This window comes from Sphaerodactylus townsendi, linkage group LG05 (assembly GCF_021028975.2).
Source record: "Sphaerodactylus townsendi isolate TG3544 linkage group LG05, MPM_Stown_v2.3, whole genome shotgun sequence".
Taxonomy (NCBI): domain Eukaryota; kingdom Metazoa; phylum Chordata; class Lepidosauria; order Squamata; family Sphaerodactylidae; genus Sphaerodactylus; species Sphaerodactylus townsendi.
Window position 1 is genome coordinate 8243380 of NC_059429.1, and position 18785 is coordinate 8262164.

General features: G+C 47.6%; 1 protein-coding gene across 1 annotated transcript in view; it reads right to left on the reverse strand.

The window, feature by feature from the left end:
- LOC125432325 (SH2 domain-containing adapter protein F-like) overlaps positions 1-18785 on the reverse strand; it is a 62246-nt gene that overhangs the window by 9452 nt on the left and 34009 nt on the right. The window contains exons 4-5 of the mRNA XM_048495761.1: positions 9830-9913; positions 3467-3650 (exon numbers count right to left, since the gene is read on the reverse strand). Of these exons, the coding sequence (XP_048351718.1) occupies positions 3467-3650; positions 9830-9913 (268 nt within the window). The remainder of the gene's footprint in view (positions 1-3466; positions 3651-9829; positions 9914-18785) is intronic.

The window sequence follows — 18785 nt, forward strand, 5'->3', positions numbered from 1 at the left end:
GCTTGCCATGGAAAGGAAACCAGAGAATTAGCAGTCACCACAATGGAGACAAAAGTACACAAAACCAAAAATAAAAGTGGCCAGATCTATATTTGGGGGGCTGCATTTTTTAACGGCTTTAATCTGCTTTACCAACGTTTGCCTGAAAAAGTAGCGTACAACTATAAAACGTGCCTTCATTTATGTCGTTTCCATCTTCACTTTCTATTGGCATACTGAAGGCAGTTGGCAGACTGGGGGAAAAACTGAACGAAAGGGGGAAAAAATCAATGTAAAGTGTTCGTAAAATAAGACTCGCAATAATACAACAGGGCAAAATTGACAGCAGGTTTGAGATCCTCCCTCTACGTCCATCAGTGGATGTTTTCCTGCAACTTTAGAATGATGATTTATTGGCACCGGGTCTGCCCGATAATTGGGTCAATAACATGGCTAACAAGAAAAAATTATGAGGGCTGAAAAATAATTAAAATATCAACCCTTTCCTGTAGATACAATGGCAAAACACATGCATTAAGAGCAGCAGTGGCGTAGGAGGTTAAGAGCTCATGTATCTAAACTGGAGGAACCGGGTTTGATTCCCAGCTCTGCCGCCTGAGCTGTGGAGGCTTATCTGGGGAATTCAGATTAGCCTGTACACTCCCACACACGCCAGCTGGGTAACCTTGGGCTAGTCACAGCTTCTCGGAGCTCTCTCAGCCCCTCACAGGGTGTTTGTTGTGAGGGGGAGAAGGGCAAGGAGATTGTAAGCCCCTTTGAGTCTCCTGCAGGAGAGAAAGGGGGGATATAAATCTAAACTCTTCTTCTTCTTCTGCTTCTTAAATAATCAATACAGCACACAACATACTCCAACACTGCTCCAAAACCTTTCCTTGAAGGAGAAAACCTGTTTGACACACGAACGGCTCGTATCAAAGATCTACTTTAGAGGATTTCCAGGGCTTGGTGCACGTACTGGGGTTTTTAGTTTTTTTTGTTTTCAGAAAACCAGCTCCCTCTCTGAACACAGTAACAAACAATAACATGAGGACCAGCTTCAGAGCCAGTGGACCAATGTCGCACCAGAAAGCTGTCCCAAGAGGTCAGTTTCTGATGCCTCTTTAAGATTTGTCTGAAATGGGGCAAGATGTTGTCATGAAACAAGTTGCAGACGCGGCCCGCGACAGCTTTGTCCGGGTGATTTTTCTCCACAAACCCCTGCATCTTACTGCAAATCGATGAGAACCGAGACAAATTTTTCACTGAAAAAATCTATGAAAATCGAAACCGATGAAAACCAAAGGCAATGAAAACCGAGGTTCTACCTTGTGAGACAGGTGAGGCTGAGAGAGTTTGGAGAGAACTGGGACCAGTCCAAGGTCACCAGCAGGATTCATGTGGAGGAAACAGGAAACAAATCCTGTTTGCCAGATAAGAGTCCACTGCTCATGCGGAGGATTGGGGTCCACCCCAATTAGAGTCCACCTGCTCTTCACCACCTGCTCTTCACGCAGCAGTGGCGTAGGAGGTTAAGAGCTCGTGTATCTAATCTGGAGGAACCGGGTTTGATTCCCAGCTCTGCTGCCTAAAATGTGGAGGCTTATCTGGGGAATTCAGATTAGCCTGTACACTCCCACACATGCCAGCTGGGTGACCTTGGGCTAGTCACAGCTTTCCGGAGGTCTCTCAGCCCCACCTACCTCACAGGGTGTTTGTTGTGAGGGAGGAAGGGCAAGGAGATTGAAAGCCCCTTTGAGTCTCCTACAGGAGAGAAAGGGGGGATATAAATCCAAACTCTTCTTCTTCTATACCATGCTGGGGCTTGGAGACCTTCTGGAATTACAACTGATCTCCAGATTATAGAAATCGATTCCCCAGAAGAAAATGGCCGCTTTGGAAGGTGGATTCTTTAGACTTATACCAGCGGTTCTCAACCTGTGGGTCGCGACCCCTTTGGGCATAGGTGTCAAACTCACGCCCTCCAGGTGTTCATGGACTACGATTCCCGTCAGCCCATGCCAGCAGGGCCAATTGACCATGCTAGCAGGGGCTGCTGGGAATTGTAGTCCATGAACACCTGGAGGGCCTTAGTTTGACACCTGTGGCTTTGGGGGTCGGACGACCCTTTCACAGGGGTTGCCTAAGACCGTCGGAGAACAGTAGCAAAATTACAGTTATGAAGTAGCAACGGAAATAATGTTATGGTTTCGAACTCAAAGGGTCATTAGGAAGGTTGAGAACCACTGCCTAAGACTCTCTGCATCAGTGTTCTCCATCTGTAAAATGGATAAATGTTAGGATTGGGGGTCACCACAACATGAGGAACTGTATTAAAGGGTCGCGGCATTAGGAAGGTTGAGAACCACTGCCTAAGACTCTCTGCATCAGTGTTCTCCATCTGTGAAATGGATAAATGTTAGGGTTGGGGGTCACCACAACATGAGAAACTGTATTAAAGGGTCGCGGCATTAGGAAGGTTGAGAACCACTGCCTTATACCCTGCCAATGTCCCTCCCTTCTCTAAACCTTGCCATCCCCAAGCTCCGCCCTCTATATCACCTCAGAGTTGGCAACCCTATCTGCGGCTAACATAGAGAAGGCCTCATCCCGCATAAACGATAACTGTAGCTTGGACAGTTGAGGAAACACAGAGCAGGCCGTTGGCATGGGAAAGGACAAATGTCTCCGTGTGGTTGCCGAATCCAGCATGGATACTCAGAAGAGACAGCCATGCTGTTGTATTAGCAGGAAGCAAAAACTCAAAGAGTGCCTGTGGCCAGCCGTTTTAATTCACAGGAACGCAGAGCGATTTGCACTCCCCGCTAGGCACAATGAGATGCGTCTGCAATTGGCAACCCATGAACATGTCTCCTTGCATTGAGCGCCTCATACAAAGGACACCCCTTGAAATGCTCTGTTTCCACGGGCCGCAATATGAATGGAGAGCTTTGGCTCGAAGCCTGGTTTCAACCGAGGCAAGAGGAAAGCCTTTCCCGTTTGGGGACTGAAAGCGTTTGGTGGCCGCTTGCAGGACAAAACATGCTCTCCCCTCTTTCTCTCTCCCCACCCTTGTAGTAAAAGAACTGTTCTCTCTGAGGAAAAAAGTCAAATCCGGAAACCAGATTGTAAGCTCCTTGAGGGCAGGGACATCTCTTCTGCTTACGCCAGTGGTTCTCAACCTTCCTAGTGCCGCGACCCTTTAATACAGTTCCTCATGCTGTGGAACTGCTCCCTGTCCAAGGACATCAGACTGGCAAACACCCCCCACCCCGCCATTTTATTCTCACAAATTATTGGGAAGGAGATAAGGCAAGAAAAGAGACAGCGACAGTCCCAAAGTGATTTGAACTCAAGCCTCTCTGGTTGACGTCCAACCTTGTCTGTTTGCATTGAGCTCTCTCTCGTCTTACCTGAAAATGTTTTTGAGCTTCGCTGCTTCATCTCACCACCACCCAGATCAACCAGACCCCCCGCCCAAATCACTTACGCTTGCTTCTCCAGTGATAGCGAGGGATCCACACGTTCTGCCGCAGGGGGGCTCCCCTCTGGACTTTGGGAGCGGCCAAATTTGGAATTCCCTGGCAGGTGCTTTGTCTGGCGCCAACGCTCCAGGTGCCCTGAAGAGGAGGAAACCGAGGATGTCCGTTCCCACTCCGGGGTCTCAAACTGCACTGTGCGGGGAGCAGGGGGAAGAAAGGGCCAAAGAGAAAAATGGAGACGTTTGTGGTCCTCTCTTCCAAAAACGAGCCACTTTATAATGAAGCTATTGTTGTTTCCAATGAATAGGAATGCCAGAGGCTCGGCCCACGCTGCAATCAGGCACGCTGTCAGCGGCTAGACTGGGTTACCTGTGGAGTAAAATCCAAGCAATGCTACCTGTCCTAGGCAGCACCCCTTTCAGGCTGCAAGTGGCAACCTATATTGGAATCTAATTGTTTAGTTTTTGATTGTATTTAGCTGTATTATGATTTAACTGTGTTGTACGCCGCCCAGAGCCCTTCGGGGATAGGGCGGTATATAAAACTAAACAATAAACAAACAAACAAACAAACCAAACAAACCAAACCAATCAACCCAATCCACCAACCCGAACCCGAACCCGAACCCGAACCCGAACCCGAACCCGAACCCAACCCACCCATCCACCCATCCATCCATCCGGCTTGCATGAATGCTGAACTCTATAGCACAAAGCGGCACCCAAAAAGACACGCAGCCGGCAAGGGATACCCGTGAACGCGGGAGAGGAGATGCTGCAAGCAATCCTGGGATTCGTGACTAACAAGGAGCAGGAAGCGGACCGAGCTTAACAGCCTCGCATATCTGAGAGATAGGAGCACAAGTGTGAAATCTGCCCAGTCCGGTTTCTCGCCTTGCCCAGTGCCAGCAATTAATTGGATGGCCACGCTTGCAGGGGGGAGCGGGAGGACCATTTTGACTAGCGTGATATAGTGGTTAAGAGCAGGTGGACTCTAAGCTGGCAAACTGGATTTGTTTCCCTGCTCCTGTGCACGAAGCCTGCGGGGTCCATCACAGTTGTCTCAGAACTCTCTCAGCCCCACCTGCCTCCCAAGGGTGTCTGTAATGAGGAGAGGAAGAGAAAGGAATTCGGGATACAAACCCTAACTCTTCTTCTAACTCTGAAGTTTGTAAATCGGCGGGTGGAACTGAGAAAGATTCTCCGTCAGTTCGCCCGGAAGGGATTCAGCCTTATTGGGCTGGGATCGGAATCCCTCGTGGGAGAATTTCGGAGCAAAGCTCAGCTGGGAAACTGACAGGGGTGCTCTACAGACCTGGGGATGAGGAATCTGGCAGTAGTTGGAGGCGGTCTTGGAGAAGGCTGCAGATGGTTGAGGCAGCTACGTTCCCCCCCCCCCAAACTTGGCTTCCCCTACACCACAGGTGTCAAACTCGCGGCCCTCCGGATGTTATGGACTACAGCTCCCATCATCCCCTGCCAGCAGCATGCCACAGGTGCCAGAGGTGGCACTCAGAGCCCTATCTGTGGGCACGCGCAAAGAGTGCCCCCCCCCCTCAATCTAGGCTGGCCTGGGCCACTGGGCTCGATTATCAGCATTAAACCTAAGACCTAGTTTTGGGGAAGCAGTGTAGGTAACCCTGTTAAGCGCTGTTAAACCCCACTGATTGTCATGTGAAGAACTAAAGCACTATCCTTTACCTGGGAGTAAGCTCGGTTGCTGGCAATGGGGCTTGCTTCTGAGTAAACCCTCCTAGGGTCGTGATTCACCCGTTGGAAGAGTTGCACGGTTGCTTCAAAGCAAAGCCACCGACTGCCACCAAGCTTACTCCCGAGTAACGCACGCCTTGGAGCCAACCATTTATCCTAAACTAAAACCTCAGTATTCAGGTTAAATTGTCATGTTGGCACTTTGCGATAAATAAGTGGGTTTGGGGTTGCAGTTTGGGCACTCGGTCTCGAAAAGGTTCGCCATCGCTGCCCTACACTTTCCCCCTCCTGCTTTTAAGTAATTTTATACAGCGCTAGGTTTTATGGGTGCCAGCCAGTTTTAAAAGGCTCTTAGATGCATAAATTGTTTATGGTTTGTTTTTATGTATTTATTGAACAGTTGGAAGCTGCCCTGAGCCACCAGGGAAAGGTGGCTATAAGAAGAAGAGTTTGGATTTATAACCCCCTCCCTTTTCTCTCTTGTAAGGAGACTCAAAGAGGCAGACAAACTCCTTCCCTTTCTCTCCGGATAGCAGACACCTTGTAAGGTAGGTGGGGCCGAGAGAGTTCTGAGAGAACTGTGACTGGCCCAACATCACCCGCCAGGCTTTACGCGGAGGAGCAGGGAAATGAATCCAGCTCTCCCACCATGGTGGAAACATTGGACCCCATTTTATGTTATTGCCCAAAATATAACCCACAGAGGGAAGCTTTATTACTACCGATATTGGGAAATGTGCCTCCCAAAATATCAATCCCAAAATTGCTAAACAGTAATGATCCTTTTACACTTGGGAGAATAGCCAATTATTTGCTGCAAGTCATGTCCTTGAGAGGTCTGTAAAATACGTAAGTATAAAATGGCAATTTAACCTGAATTCTGAGGGTTTAGTTTAGAAAAAACAGTTGGCTCTGAGGCATGCGTTACTTGGGAATAAGCTTGGTGGCAGTTGGTGGCTTTTCTCTGAAGCAACTGTGCAACTCTTCCAACGGGTGAATCACGACCCTAGGAGGGTTTACTCAGAAGCAAGCCCCATTGCCAGCAACCGAGCTTACTCCCAGGTAAAGGATCGCACTTTAGTTCTTCACATGAAAATCAGTGGGATTTAACAGCGCTTAACAGGGTTAGCTACACTGCTTCCCCAAAACAAGGTTTAATGCTAATAATCGAGCCCGGCAGCCCAGGCCAGCCTAGATGTGTGTGTGGTGGGGTGGGGGCAACTCTGTTTGCGCGTGCCCACAGATAGGGCTCTGAGTGCCACCTCTGGCACCCGTGACATAGGTTTGCCACCACTGTTATAGAAGATGTACACAAGGAGCTCATAGTTATTTATTGCATTTTAATGGACATTTAATTAATTTATAGCATTAATTAGTATATACCATTTATAGATCCTGGGGAAGGTTATACCTTTTTAGTAAATAGGCTGTGAATAACGAAATGCCTAGAAATATCTTAATCCTGCCTTTTAAGTGTAGTTGTACTATATCTGTTCACAATTCCGTGTGCAATGGAATGGTCAATTTTTTTAAATCTATATTATATATTTATAAATGAAGTGTGATCTTAGAATGTAAAATTACTCATAGACGGCAAGTACAATTCTTTTAAATTTAATAACGGTCTATATTCACGCTTGTATACCTTATGCCAATAAAGGTCTATTGTGATTGTGATTGTGAATCCAGCTCACTGGATAAAAGTTCGCCGTTCATGTGGAGGAGTGCGGGATTAAACCCGGTTCTCCAGATTAAGAGTCCCCCTATGCTTAACCACTACACCAATCAATAACCAATCAATCAATTGATCGATCAGTCTTGTGCAAACAAGAACAATGCAATGAATTTGTCATAGTACAAGCAACTACTACACCCATCCTAGTGCTTTCTCCTTGCATTTCTGTTGAGCCCTAGAACTCTAGAGCAGGTGGAAACTCTGTGCCGGATCCCGACCCATCCTAGGCAACCACCCTCCACGTCTTTAATGGAGGCGGATCCTGAAGTAGGACCCCATGGAGACCTTAGGGAAAAGTGGACATGTTAGCCTTTTGCTTGTCCACGTAGCCAGAGTAAGAGATGCGGACTCTACAGGCTAATTCCTGGACAGGGTAGCTTCCTTGACCGAATGCTCTACGATACTTGCATTTCATGACCAAACTTGATCGAGGAGCCCTTTCTGAAAACTGATTTGAAATCTTTCCGAGGCAAGATATACTTACTCCCCAAATTCACTGCTTATAAAAATCCTCTGATGTTGCCCAAAATAACAAACTGAGGCTCAAAACTTAATTTGTGCTACCTCGAAGACATGTTTCCCATTGAGTCTGAGAGTCTCAAGCATACCAGGCCAAATAGAAGAAGAATAGTTTGGATTTATATCCCCCCCTTTCTTTCCTGTAAGGAGACTCAAAGGGGCTTACATTCTCTTTATTCTCCACACACACACACCCCAATAACAAACACCCTGTGAGGTGGGTGGAGCTGAGAGCTTATGTGGGTGAAGTGGGTGGAGCTGAGAGCTTTAACACTATGCCATCTGCCCTGACTCATATACAGGAAGAGTCCGCCCTTGTGATTCAGGGACTATTGAAACAGTACAACACACTTTATTCTTCTGTTCATTCTGTGCTGAGATTCGGGTTCGGTTCTTAACCCCTATTCTTGCACTGAGAGCCGACTCCTCTGTCGCATCTTTGATGTCCTTTTTATTAAATAGCCTTCATGTTGTTAAGAAATAGGTGTTGATCTAGGTATTTTAAAATATATAATACATGCATTTATCTAATTTTGTGTTTCATTCTATTTTTTATTTTTTAATGTTAATCAACTGTGTCTCCTTTTAATTATTATAATGGTCTTTATTTTTTAAAATAAATGGTCTATATTTTTAAAATAAAGGTGTATGTATGCATGAACCCGTTTCCCCGAAAATAAGACAGGGTCTTATATTAATTTTTGCTCCAAAAGATGCGTTACAGCTTATTTTCAGGGGATGTCTTATTTTTTCCCCATGATTTTGTGCTCCCCATGTGACCAGATCAGCTGCGCCGGGGAATCCATAACTAGGGCTTATTTTTAGAGTAGGACTTATATTTCAAGCATCCTCGAAAAATCCCAAAAAATCATGCTAGGGCTTATTTTCAGGGTAGGTCTTATTTTTGGGGAAACAGGGCATGTATACATGTTTCCATGGGGATGCCGAGATTATTTAAGATTATTTAAGTAGCCCCTCCCATTCCCCACAGGCGTCATGCCCTTTGGGGGTGGGCGGTTTAACAAATTTAATATATAAACTAGCAGGACCCGGCCACGTGTTGCTGTGGCTTATTGTGGTGAAATGGGAAAGGAACAGCAGCAGCAAATCAACTGCAGAGGCCAAAAGCAAGCGTACGTGCTTCATGTGCAAACACGCGAGGCCTGGATACTGTATGCGATGTCATTGATGTGTGTGTGCCCGCGATTCCTTGGGAATGGAAAGGCACCCCTCCCACACATCTAGGCTGGCTGGTCATGATCCTTTACCTGGGAGTAAGTTTGGTTGGTGGCAATGGGTGTTGCTTCTGAGGAAACCCTCTGAGGGGCGTGATGAAGCCATTCAAAGTATGTCACGGTTGCTGTACCCATTTGTTTCTTACTTCCTGAGTAATGCGTGCCTTGGTTTTCTTAACTGTAACTGCAGTATTCAGGGAATCTAGGGTGCCTTGCCCTCCCTCCCTCTTCCCTGCTTGCATGTCGCCTCACTCTCTTCCCTTGCATGCCACTCCCTCCCTCCCTCCCTCTCCCTTCCCTTTCCCTCCGCTTAGGGTGGGTGGGTCATATCAAGATGCTGGGCCCCCCCTGCCTCCTCCTCCTCCATTGCATGCCACCCCTCACTGTCTCCCCTCTCTCACTTCTCTTCCTTGCATGCCTCCTCCTCGCCCCCCCCTTTCCTCTCCTCTCCCCTATCTTCCTTTCTTTGCATTGTTACCACCCTCCTCCTCCCTCTCCCTCCCTTCCCTCTCCCCTCGGTGTGTGTATGTGTGTGTATGTGTTTCACTTCCACTCGAGTTACTGCCTATGTACTGCTTCCACTGCTCATATCTGGCTGGGTCTGAGTAGAACATCTCCCCTAAGCAGCACTCCTAACACATTTCTAAGGGTGACAGTTACACACAGGCAGCTGCATGTCCTTCACCATGGAGAGCCAGGAAAAAGGCGTTTTACCTGGGCCAGGTGTGAAATTTCAGGTATGTGAACATCTAAAAACACTCTCACTTGGCTGACTATAGTGGCTGGGAATTTTCAGAGGAATTGGCCCAGCAGTTACTGAGTTATACTATCATCAACAAAAACACTGTTAGTTTTATATATAGAGAGATAAATAAATAAAATAAAGAACTTTATAGACAAACGATAAAAGGCCCTCTGCCTTTTACCCAGCACGAGAAAGCTGTTGAATCTGTTGAATCCCTGCCTCTTCAGATAAAAGCTCTGGGCGTAAAACAGCACTCTAGCTGTCACCTTCCAAAACTGGAGTCAAGCAATTGCCACTTCAGTAATAGCTGCCTCCACACCTCCCACCTATTGCCGTTTTTGTGTTCCCCCGTGCGTGCATGTAAGAGGAAGAAGGTGAGAAAAACGGATCGACAGCAACATTGGGGAAGGAGTAAAACAAGAAGTCACCTTCTGGATCTAGGGGTTCCTCTGTACCCGGCAGCTGTCCCACCGGCGGTGGCCAGGGTAATACTTTAGCCTCCTTAACGTCTACTGTAGTGGGAGCGGGGCAGAGGAAAGAGGAGAGGAAGAGAACGAGAAGGGAGGAAGGGGGTTGCACAGGAGAGGAGACAGGAAGAGTGGGAAGCAGGAGAGAAGAGGAGAGGGTTGGTTGAGCGGGGAATGCCAGCGAGGACGGAAAAGGGGAGAGATGTTTGCAGGAAGACAAGAGCAAAGAAGGTGGAAAGAACCACGGGAGAGGAGGAGAGAGAGAAGGCGGAGGAAAAGGGACAAGAGGAAGGAAGAGATGAGGCGGGGGAAAAGAGAGATGAGAGAGGAAAGGGGGAGACAAAACAGACATGATAAAAAGAAACTACCTAATGACAGACAGACAAGGGAAGAAAGGCAAGTGCCCTCCCCTTCCCCAGTCCCTCCCTCCTTCACAGTCACACAGGGGCGGGGCGGAGCGAGGGGGAACGGCGCCCAGGGCACGTGTGTGCCCTGCATCCCTGCTATGCCCCCGCCTCGCCCTGGAAAACCCTCACCACACCCCTGTAGGGGTGTGGCGCTCAAAAGGTCAAGCAAGACCCTCACCATCTTGGCTTGAAGTTCAGTTACTAGTGTAGGCAGTGGTGAGTGATCTTTATAATTCCAGGATTCATATTTTCATCAGCCCCTGCCAGCATGGTCAATTGGCCATGCTGGCAGGGGCTGATGGGAATTGTAGTCTATAACATCTGGAGTGCCAAAGGTTCGCCACCACTGCACTAAAGCTTCACCACAAATGTTCAGGGGTGACTTCTGCGCTGCCACGAACCCCAGTGACTCCCCTTCCCCACAAAGTCCTGCCATGAGATACCATCTTGCTGTATGTGGCCCTGCCTTATACATAATTGGTTGCGGGGGGGGGAGTGGGGGGGGGAGAGTATGAATTAACAATAGATTTCTTTCTTGCAGTGCAAAATAGGGGAAAAAAGGCATGTCCTTGAAGGATCTGCTGGAAAGAGACAAGAGGACAGCGGGGACACATGCAGAGATACATCGGGCAGCCTCTTCCAAAGTTAAGCAGAAGACTCATGATAAGCACCTCACGGCAGTGGCTCGTGTAGAGATGCAACAGGCACCCCACTGAGGAGGTATAGTTCTTGCTGCGTTTATCCCATAATTCTTTTGAAGGATCCGATCAGGGTCCGTCACTGCTTGACTGGGAAAGTGCACATTGTCTGAAAATCCACCAACGCTACGGCAACTTCTGCTGAGACACTAATCTTTCGGGAATGCTCAAGTTACTCCACATTTTCCTGTGAGTTCAGCAACAAGTATTGGAATTGGTTTGGGAAAGTTTTTCCCCGCATATCTGCCGCCATGTGAATTTTTATTGTGGTAGAGTCAGTTTATTTTTTCCCCACATGTACCTTCAGTAACGAGGATTTTCAAGGGAGAGGGCTGTCTTCATCAGTATCATTATTGGGGGTGTCATACATCCCCCCCTTATTTTTTTTAAAGGCCCTAAAACATCTATATAACGTCATCGTGTAGTAAGGATCATTCGACAGGTTTCTCTGAATTCCTAGCTTAATTTTTTTTTAAGTAAGTCTCTAGCCTTTTCCCTCAAGCCTTTGTCCTTAGATCTCTGGGGAGGAAGGAGATGGGAGACTTAAAAAGAAAAAAAGAAACCTGGAAAAGCAGAGAACTTTCTGAAATTACAATCACAACAATATGGCAGCATATCAATATGTTCAGGCCATTTTTTAAAAAGTGAAATCACTAGTCATGAGAGGAGAGAATAGTTTAAAGATGATGAGATCACTTGAAATCGGGCAGGATGTGAGCAGGACAAAGAAAACCAACAGAAGCCTTGCGTGCTCAGAATAAGCCCATTCAAAATCAGCTTCCGAAAATATTGGAGTGAAAGTGGTCTGAAAACAGCTGGAAGAAACCCAGGATGACAACAAACAATCATGGGATAAGCTGAAACAGCATGCGGCCACAAACATGCAAAACCCAAGTGTAAAAACCTACTACAGTGGAACCTCGGAAATCGGCGCCTTCAGAAATCGCCGATTTCGGTTTTCAGCGGTCGCCACCAGCTGTTAGAACGTCTCGGATTTCGCCGATAGTCTCGGATTTCGCCAACGTAAATTGCGTAAATTACGCAATTTACTACGCTGTTTGTGCATGCACGAACGTCGCACACGCGCAAACAGCGCAGTTTCGGAAATCGCCCATTTCGGATTTCGTCGATAATCACCGGACGGATTACTGGCGAAATCCGAGGTTCCACTGAATCTCTTTGGCTAAGTAAAGTGGACATCAGTTTATTGCCCACACTGGCATGGTTCAAAGTCAAAGCAGTAAATGCTGAGGCCAGTGGTGGGATTCAAATAATTTAACAACTGGTTGTTTATAAGCACCAAAGTGGTGTGAACCGGCTGAATCCCACCACTGGCCTCAGTTAAAATGATGTTTGCAAACAACCAGTTGTGAAATTATTTGAATCCCACCACTGGCTGAGGCCCTCCGGTGACACACTTCCCCCAAATCGCTGATAGCTGATATAGGGTCCACACCCAACCCCTTTTCCAATTGGAGAGATGTACCACTCTAAACAGGAACACGAGTTAACTTTAGGAATGCATAAGAATTAAGCATCTTTTTGCGCATTTCAAAGGAGACAGTGACTCTGGGCCTTTCCCCACTCACCGTTTGCTGCGCGCTACTCTTGCCAAGTAGCGCGGGGTCCAGAGCTGGCACTTCCCTCTACCACAGGGTGGCTGGCCAATGCAGTCAGCCTCGCATTCTGCTGCTCATACCTCTCAGCTGGTCATTTTATGGCGCCTGGCTTGGGAAAACGGAGCCTTTTGATGACCCCGCCCTCTCCACGGGGCAATGGGGAAGCCGGGGAACACAATCCCCGCGGTGAAAAGGTCCACACCGGATGAAACCGTCATTTTTAAAAGTGGAGAAACGGCCTATGAAAGAGTTTCAACAGGAAGTCTGAAGTGGGGTAATTCCATTGCCTGCATTAGGAGTGACTAAATGATCTGATGGGAAGACCCAGCCAATCTATTTGCATATAGAGAGAAAGAGAGGGTGTGTGCGCAGAGGCTGACTGGAAAGTAAGGCAAGACAGAACAGTGACTCATGCGGAGTCAGAACGGGCAGCCTCCTCTGAGGACGGGCGCTTCTGCAGACCCTCTGCATTGGGAGAAAATGAACAGCGTCCTCACACCTGACAAAGAGATGGGTCAAAATATTACCCACCCTAACCTAACCTAGTCTGCTTGGAAGGAGACAAGACCCAAATTAGTAACTTGTGCAGAGACTGAGCGGGCAAACATTTATTTGCTGTGATCTACAGTTAATTAATTAATTAATCAATCAATCAATCAATCAATTAATTAATTATCGGGTTTTATATACTGCCGTACCCCCCCGGAGGGCTCTGGGCAGTGCACAACACACTTTCACAACAATATGCAACCAAAACAGGTGGAGCAAATAAGCAAGATGCAGGATAATAAATAACACAGGCTCCATTAACTATCAATTACGATAAATTTTGGAAGTCACATCCTTCACCAAATCACAGGAGGGATGAAGTGGCCTGGTGGTGGCTATCAAGGACGTAGGTGGGGTAACTGGGTTCAACCCCCCCCATTCATGTCAACTGGAACCTCACCACCAAGTTTGTGGGTTTTCCGAAAAACATTTTTTAGTGTTTCTTGTTTTTGGTTTGCACCAGGCGCATTGTTTGGGCTAGCAGCACCAAACTTTCAGGGATTGTTTGGGGGACTCTCCTGATGATACTAACCAGGTTTGGTTCAGGGGGTCTAAAGTTATGGACTCCCAAAGGGGGTGCCCCATCCTCCACTGTTTCCAATGGGAGCTAATAGATGGGGGCTACACCTTTGAGGGTCCATAACTTTGGACCCCCTCCCTGGAACCAAAACTTCACCCAGGACCTTGGATGGTGGCAATTAGGACAGTCTCCCAAAGCTCCTCCTAAAAAAAATGTGGTGCTGCTAGCTTAACAATTGCACCCCTGACAGCAGGCACCCCCCCAAAAAAAATTTCCCCAGATTCTCCTTTTAAATCCACCCCCTTTGGCATGGATTTAAAGGGAGAATCTGAAGTCCTCAGTGAAGAAGAAGAAGAAGAAGAAGAAGAAGAAGAAGAAGAAGAAGAAGAAGGAGAAGGAGGAGAAGGAGGAGAAGAAGAAGAAGAAGAAGAAGAAGAAGAAGAAGAAGAAGAAGAAGAAGAAGAAGGAGAAGAAGGAGAAGGAGAAGAAGGAGAAGAAGAAGAAGAAGAGGAGGAGGAGGAGGAGGAGGAGGAGTTTGGATTTATATCCCCCCTTTCTCTCCTGTAGAAGACTCAAAGGAGCTTACAATCTCCTTGCTTTTATAAGCTCTATAATCTATACCTACGTCCCTGGGTGGCTCGAATTCAGATGCCCCTTTTCCTGTATAGATTTGCTAAGCAGGGGGGAGAAATTTATAATGCGCCCGTGTCGACATTGGGAGAAGCAGCTGGAGGGCCGCGCTCTCCTTGTCCTATAAGTGTACCCTCTCCCTGGCACGTTAGGGACTGAGAAGGCTCATCCACCTCCAGAACAGCCGGGGGTTTTGCATAGCTTTCCTGCTCATTCCACCGTGACGTGAAGAGCAGAGACAGCCACTTGACGTGATGAGATGTAAGAAGGAAAGAGAAGAGCTCCCAAGTGCCTGCCTCCCTCCCGAGGAAGGCCAGCCGTTCAGTGGCCGCCTGCCTCCAGCCACCAGCCACCTGGCCCCAGATGCCCCCCACGCCTCCGACTTTATTAACTACTGTTTATGCTTCTCTGATCACCAGCAGGAGCCAGATCGATCGTCGTCGGTGGCCCTGATAAGTCACTCCGAGGGGAGAAGAGGGTAGGAGTCTCAAGAAGCAATTCTGAAATGCAGGAAAGATGAAGATGGCTCGGGAGGGAGGGATTGTGTGTGTGTGTGAGGCGGGGGGGGGGGGGGGGGTCTTCTCTCAAATCACGGAAGGCCTTTTCAAAAAGATCCCTGGGATTTCAAAGCCCAACTCCTTTGCGTGGAAAACCCAGAAAGAGCAGAGACTGAATGAGGATACTCTAATCTGGAAGAACCGGGTTTGATTCCCAGCTCTGCAGCTTGAGCTGTGGTGGCTTATCTGTGGAAATCAGATTAGCCTGTGCGCTCCCACACACGCCAGCTGGGTGACCTTGGGCTAGTCACAGCTTCTCAGAGCTCTCTCAGCCCTACCTACCTCACAGGGTGTTTGTTGTGAGGGGGGAAGGGCAAGGAGATTGTCAGCCCCTTTTGAGTCTCCTGCAGGAGAGAAAGGGGGGATATGAATCCAAACTCCTCCTCCTCCTCTTCTTCTTCTTCATGGAAACTATCACCTGCCACAGTTTCCCCTTCCTTACAGAATGAGTGCAACCAGCATGGTACAGTAATTAAGAGCAGGTGGACTCCAATCTGGAGAACCGGGTTCGATTCCCCACTCCTCCACATGCGTGGCGGGGCTCTTATCTGGTGAACTGGATTTGTTTCCCCTCTCCCACACACGCCAGCTGGGCGACCTTGGGCTAGTCACAGCTCTACGGAGCTCTCTCAGCCCCACCTACCTCACAGGGTGTTTGTTGTGAGGGGGGAAGGGCAAGGAGATTGTAAGCCCTTTTGAGTCTCCTGCAGGAGAGAAAGGGGGGATATAAATCTAAACTCTTCTTCTAAGAGGAATCACTCAGAGTGTTCGAGCCCCCCCTCCTCTGGTCTTTCCCCCAAACACTGGTATGTGACAGTGGCCCTTCCACCCATTCAATTGTCAACCTCCAGGAAGGCCAAAGAAGGCTGGCTGTCACAAGACAGGGGAGGTTTTCAATTAGAAATCACACTATTACAACACAAGCCCCTTGGTCAAAAGCAATATAAAAACAGCCCGGAAAACACACAACACCCCAATATAAAAACTATCCATAAAACAGAAGCCAAGCATTAAAAGGCAGGTAACATAAAACCCCAAATGAAAAATCCGGGTAAGAAAGGTTGTAGCCTGAGACCTGATAGAAAGAAAAGCAGGTACCAGGTGAATCCTGAAGGGAGGGGGGCTTCCAAAGGTGGGGGGGGGGGTCCTCACAGAAAATACCCGGCCCCAAGTCACCGCCCGCCTCACACTTGAAGCCGGGGAACACAGAGAGCAGGGCTCGAGAGGCAGACAGTATTTTTGTGATGCCGTTTTATCCAATTTTCTGCTCCGCTGTTTTGATTCTTTTTGAGAAGGCAGGCATCTCAAGTTTTTTCAAATTGAATTTTTGCGACAGATTTTCATCCCCCCCCCCCCCCCTCTATTTGTTTTTCACCCTAGTCACGGATTTTAATTTGTTTGCCTGAGCCATATTTTTTTAAAGGACGCTGTAAACTTGGAGTAGAAGAATCAGGAATGAATCATCCCAGTGTACAAATACATTGTCAGCCGCAGCCGCGGGGACCCTTGGTCTCCCATCCATTCAAATTGCCATCCGGATACAAACTGCAAACACAGCTGTCGAGGGTTGAAAAGAGCGTTTGCTTTTTTCTCCCCTGGAACGTTTGAAAAATGGGTTGAAAATGCTCTATGTATGCAGGTCCCCATAAGGATTTCCCCATTCCCAGATGTCCTCCACCATCCTTGTGCTAAAAAATAATCGGAACAGTAAACAAAAATTAAAAAGTCTTTTGATTCTGCTGGTGTGTGTGTGTGGGGGGAGAACACTGCATGGTGGGTGGAGATTCAAGGATGTTACCCTGGCAGAACTTTATTTTTTTTAAGTGGAGGGGTCAATTCCCCCAGTCTGTTGGAGGTAGTTCCCAGTGGGGGCCTCGGGATTCCTGCCAAGGAGATGGGAAGGTTTGGAGCCCCGGCCAGGACTGTTCTCGGAGGGTCAGAGGGAAGCGTTGGGGTGCCGTTGAGAGGGATGGATGGAGGGTGATTTCCCACAAACTATGCAAAATGGAATTATTCAAGAGGGCTTTTTGCACAAGTAAATAGGATTGTATTGTAATGAAACTGCCAAAAAGATGCATTGGGAAAGGGCTAGAAATGATGGCCAACGCTACAAGCTTGCTGCCTGTCCCTGGAAGTCTGCTCCAGACTAGGTAGTTTCTACCCCACTTAACATCTCATGTTTAAAAGGAGCAGCAGTGGCGTAGGAGGTTAAGAGCTCGTGTATCTAATCTGGAGGAACTGGGTTTGATTCTCCACTCTGCTGCCTGAGCTGTGGAGGCTTATCTGGGGGATTCAGATTAGCCTGTGCACTCCCACACACGCCAGCTGGGTGACCTTGGGCTAGTCACAGCTTTCTGGAGCTCTCTCAGCCCCACCTACCTCACAGGGTGTTTGTTGTGAGGGGGGAAGGGCAAGGAGATTGTCAGCCCCTCCTGCAGGAGAGAAAGGGGGGATATAAATCCAAACTCCTCTTCTTCTTCTAAAAGCTTCTACCTTATCTCACCTCGGTTTGAGGTGTCCGTTTGTTTTCAATTTCCCTGTTGTAATGGATGCCCCATGCTGTCGGTCGTGCTTGACTTACACTATGTAATTCGCCTTAAATCTCGGTGAGAAAGGGGGACGATAAATAACCCCAAACAATAAACAGCCGATTAGATTCAGTCGCTTCTGAGCACACCGTGAATGCCATTGAACACCAACAGTCAGATTTGAGACCCACGAGATTTTCAGTGTTTGAGCTTTGGAGAGAAAATGCTCCCTTCAGCTTTAACACTTAAAATCTCACACCCTGAAACACAAGCTGTGGTACCTGATTTTTCAGGGCCCCTGCAACAATAGCCAGGTGCAGGCAGCCAGGATGGCCTTCTTTGCAATGGCCCCTACATCGTGGAATGCTCTCCCTCCAGAGTTCACCGGCCGCCTACTCTCTTGGGAGTTTCGGCGTCTGGCAAAGATCATCCTTTTAACCAGGGCATTTGGTTGACTCCTCCAGCTGGGAGGGGCCCCCTAAGATGTCCATATACCCCTCCATTTTTTTGAGGGTGGGTGTCAGAGAGTTTAGATTGTATTGAGTTTTTAGGATGGAGTTTTGCTGTGATTTTACTGTTGTTGGATTTTTATTGTTGTGATTTTACTGTTGTTGGATTTTTATTTTGTGATTTTACTGTTGTTGGATTTTTATTGTGATTGTGCTGTTGTTGGATTTTTATTGTTGTGATTTTACTGTTGTTGGATGTTTATTGTTGTGATTTTACTGTTGTTGGATTTTTATTGTTGTGATTGTGCTGTTGTTGGATTTTTATTGTGGTGATTTTACTGTTATTTGGGTTTTATTTTAACTCACACGGAGATCAGGGTAAAGGGCGGGGAATATAAATAAACAGGGAAGACAATAGAAACCAGAAACCTTTTCCCAAGTTGGCCCTCAATTGCACAAACACACGTTCACAGGAAGCCACCATGCCAAATGCCACATCTGCCTAGATGCAAAACTATGCACAGGGCTGCCTACTCTGGAACATAAGCACATCATGAAGATGGATAGGTGTAAGGTTGCTGCTTAGCCTTGGAAGGTTTTCGTCTGACAAGGTTGGCGGGACGCCCAGATTGGGGAGTGTTTCTAGTATTTGTAGTTTCTAGTATCTGTATCTCCTGTTTCTTTTGCCTGTCTGTGTGAAACAGTTTCAATGTGGTTTTCGGATGGGAACTACAGGTGTTTATCTAACTTTGGCGGGAACTGGTGGGGTGCCCGTAAAAGAGGCTGTTCGAATGTCGGGAGATCAGTTCCCGCATTGCTTGTGATCGACTTAGAATGCCAGCTCAATAAAGAACTTGAAAAGTTACTTTTGGCCTGGACTTTACTGGTTCCTTACAATAGGGGCTACAGCTCAGTGACATAGCCTCTGACTGGCATGCAGAAAGTCTCAGGTTCAATTCC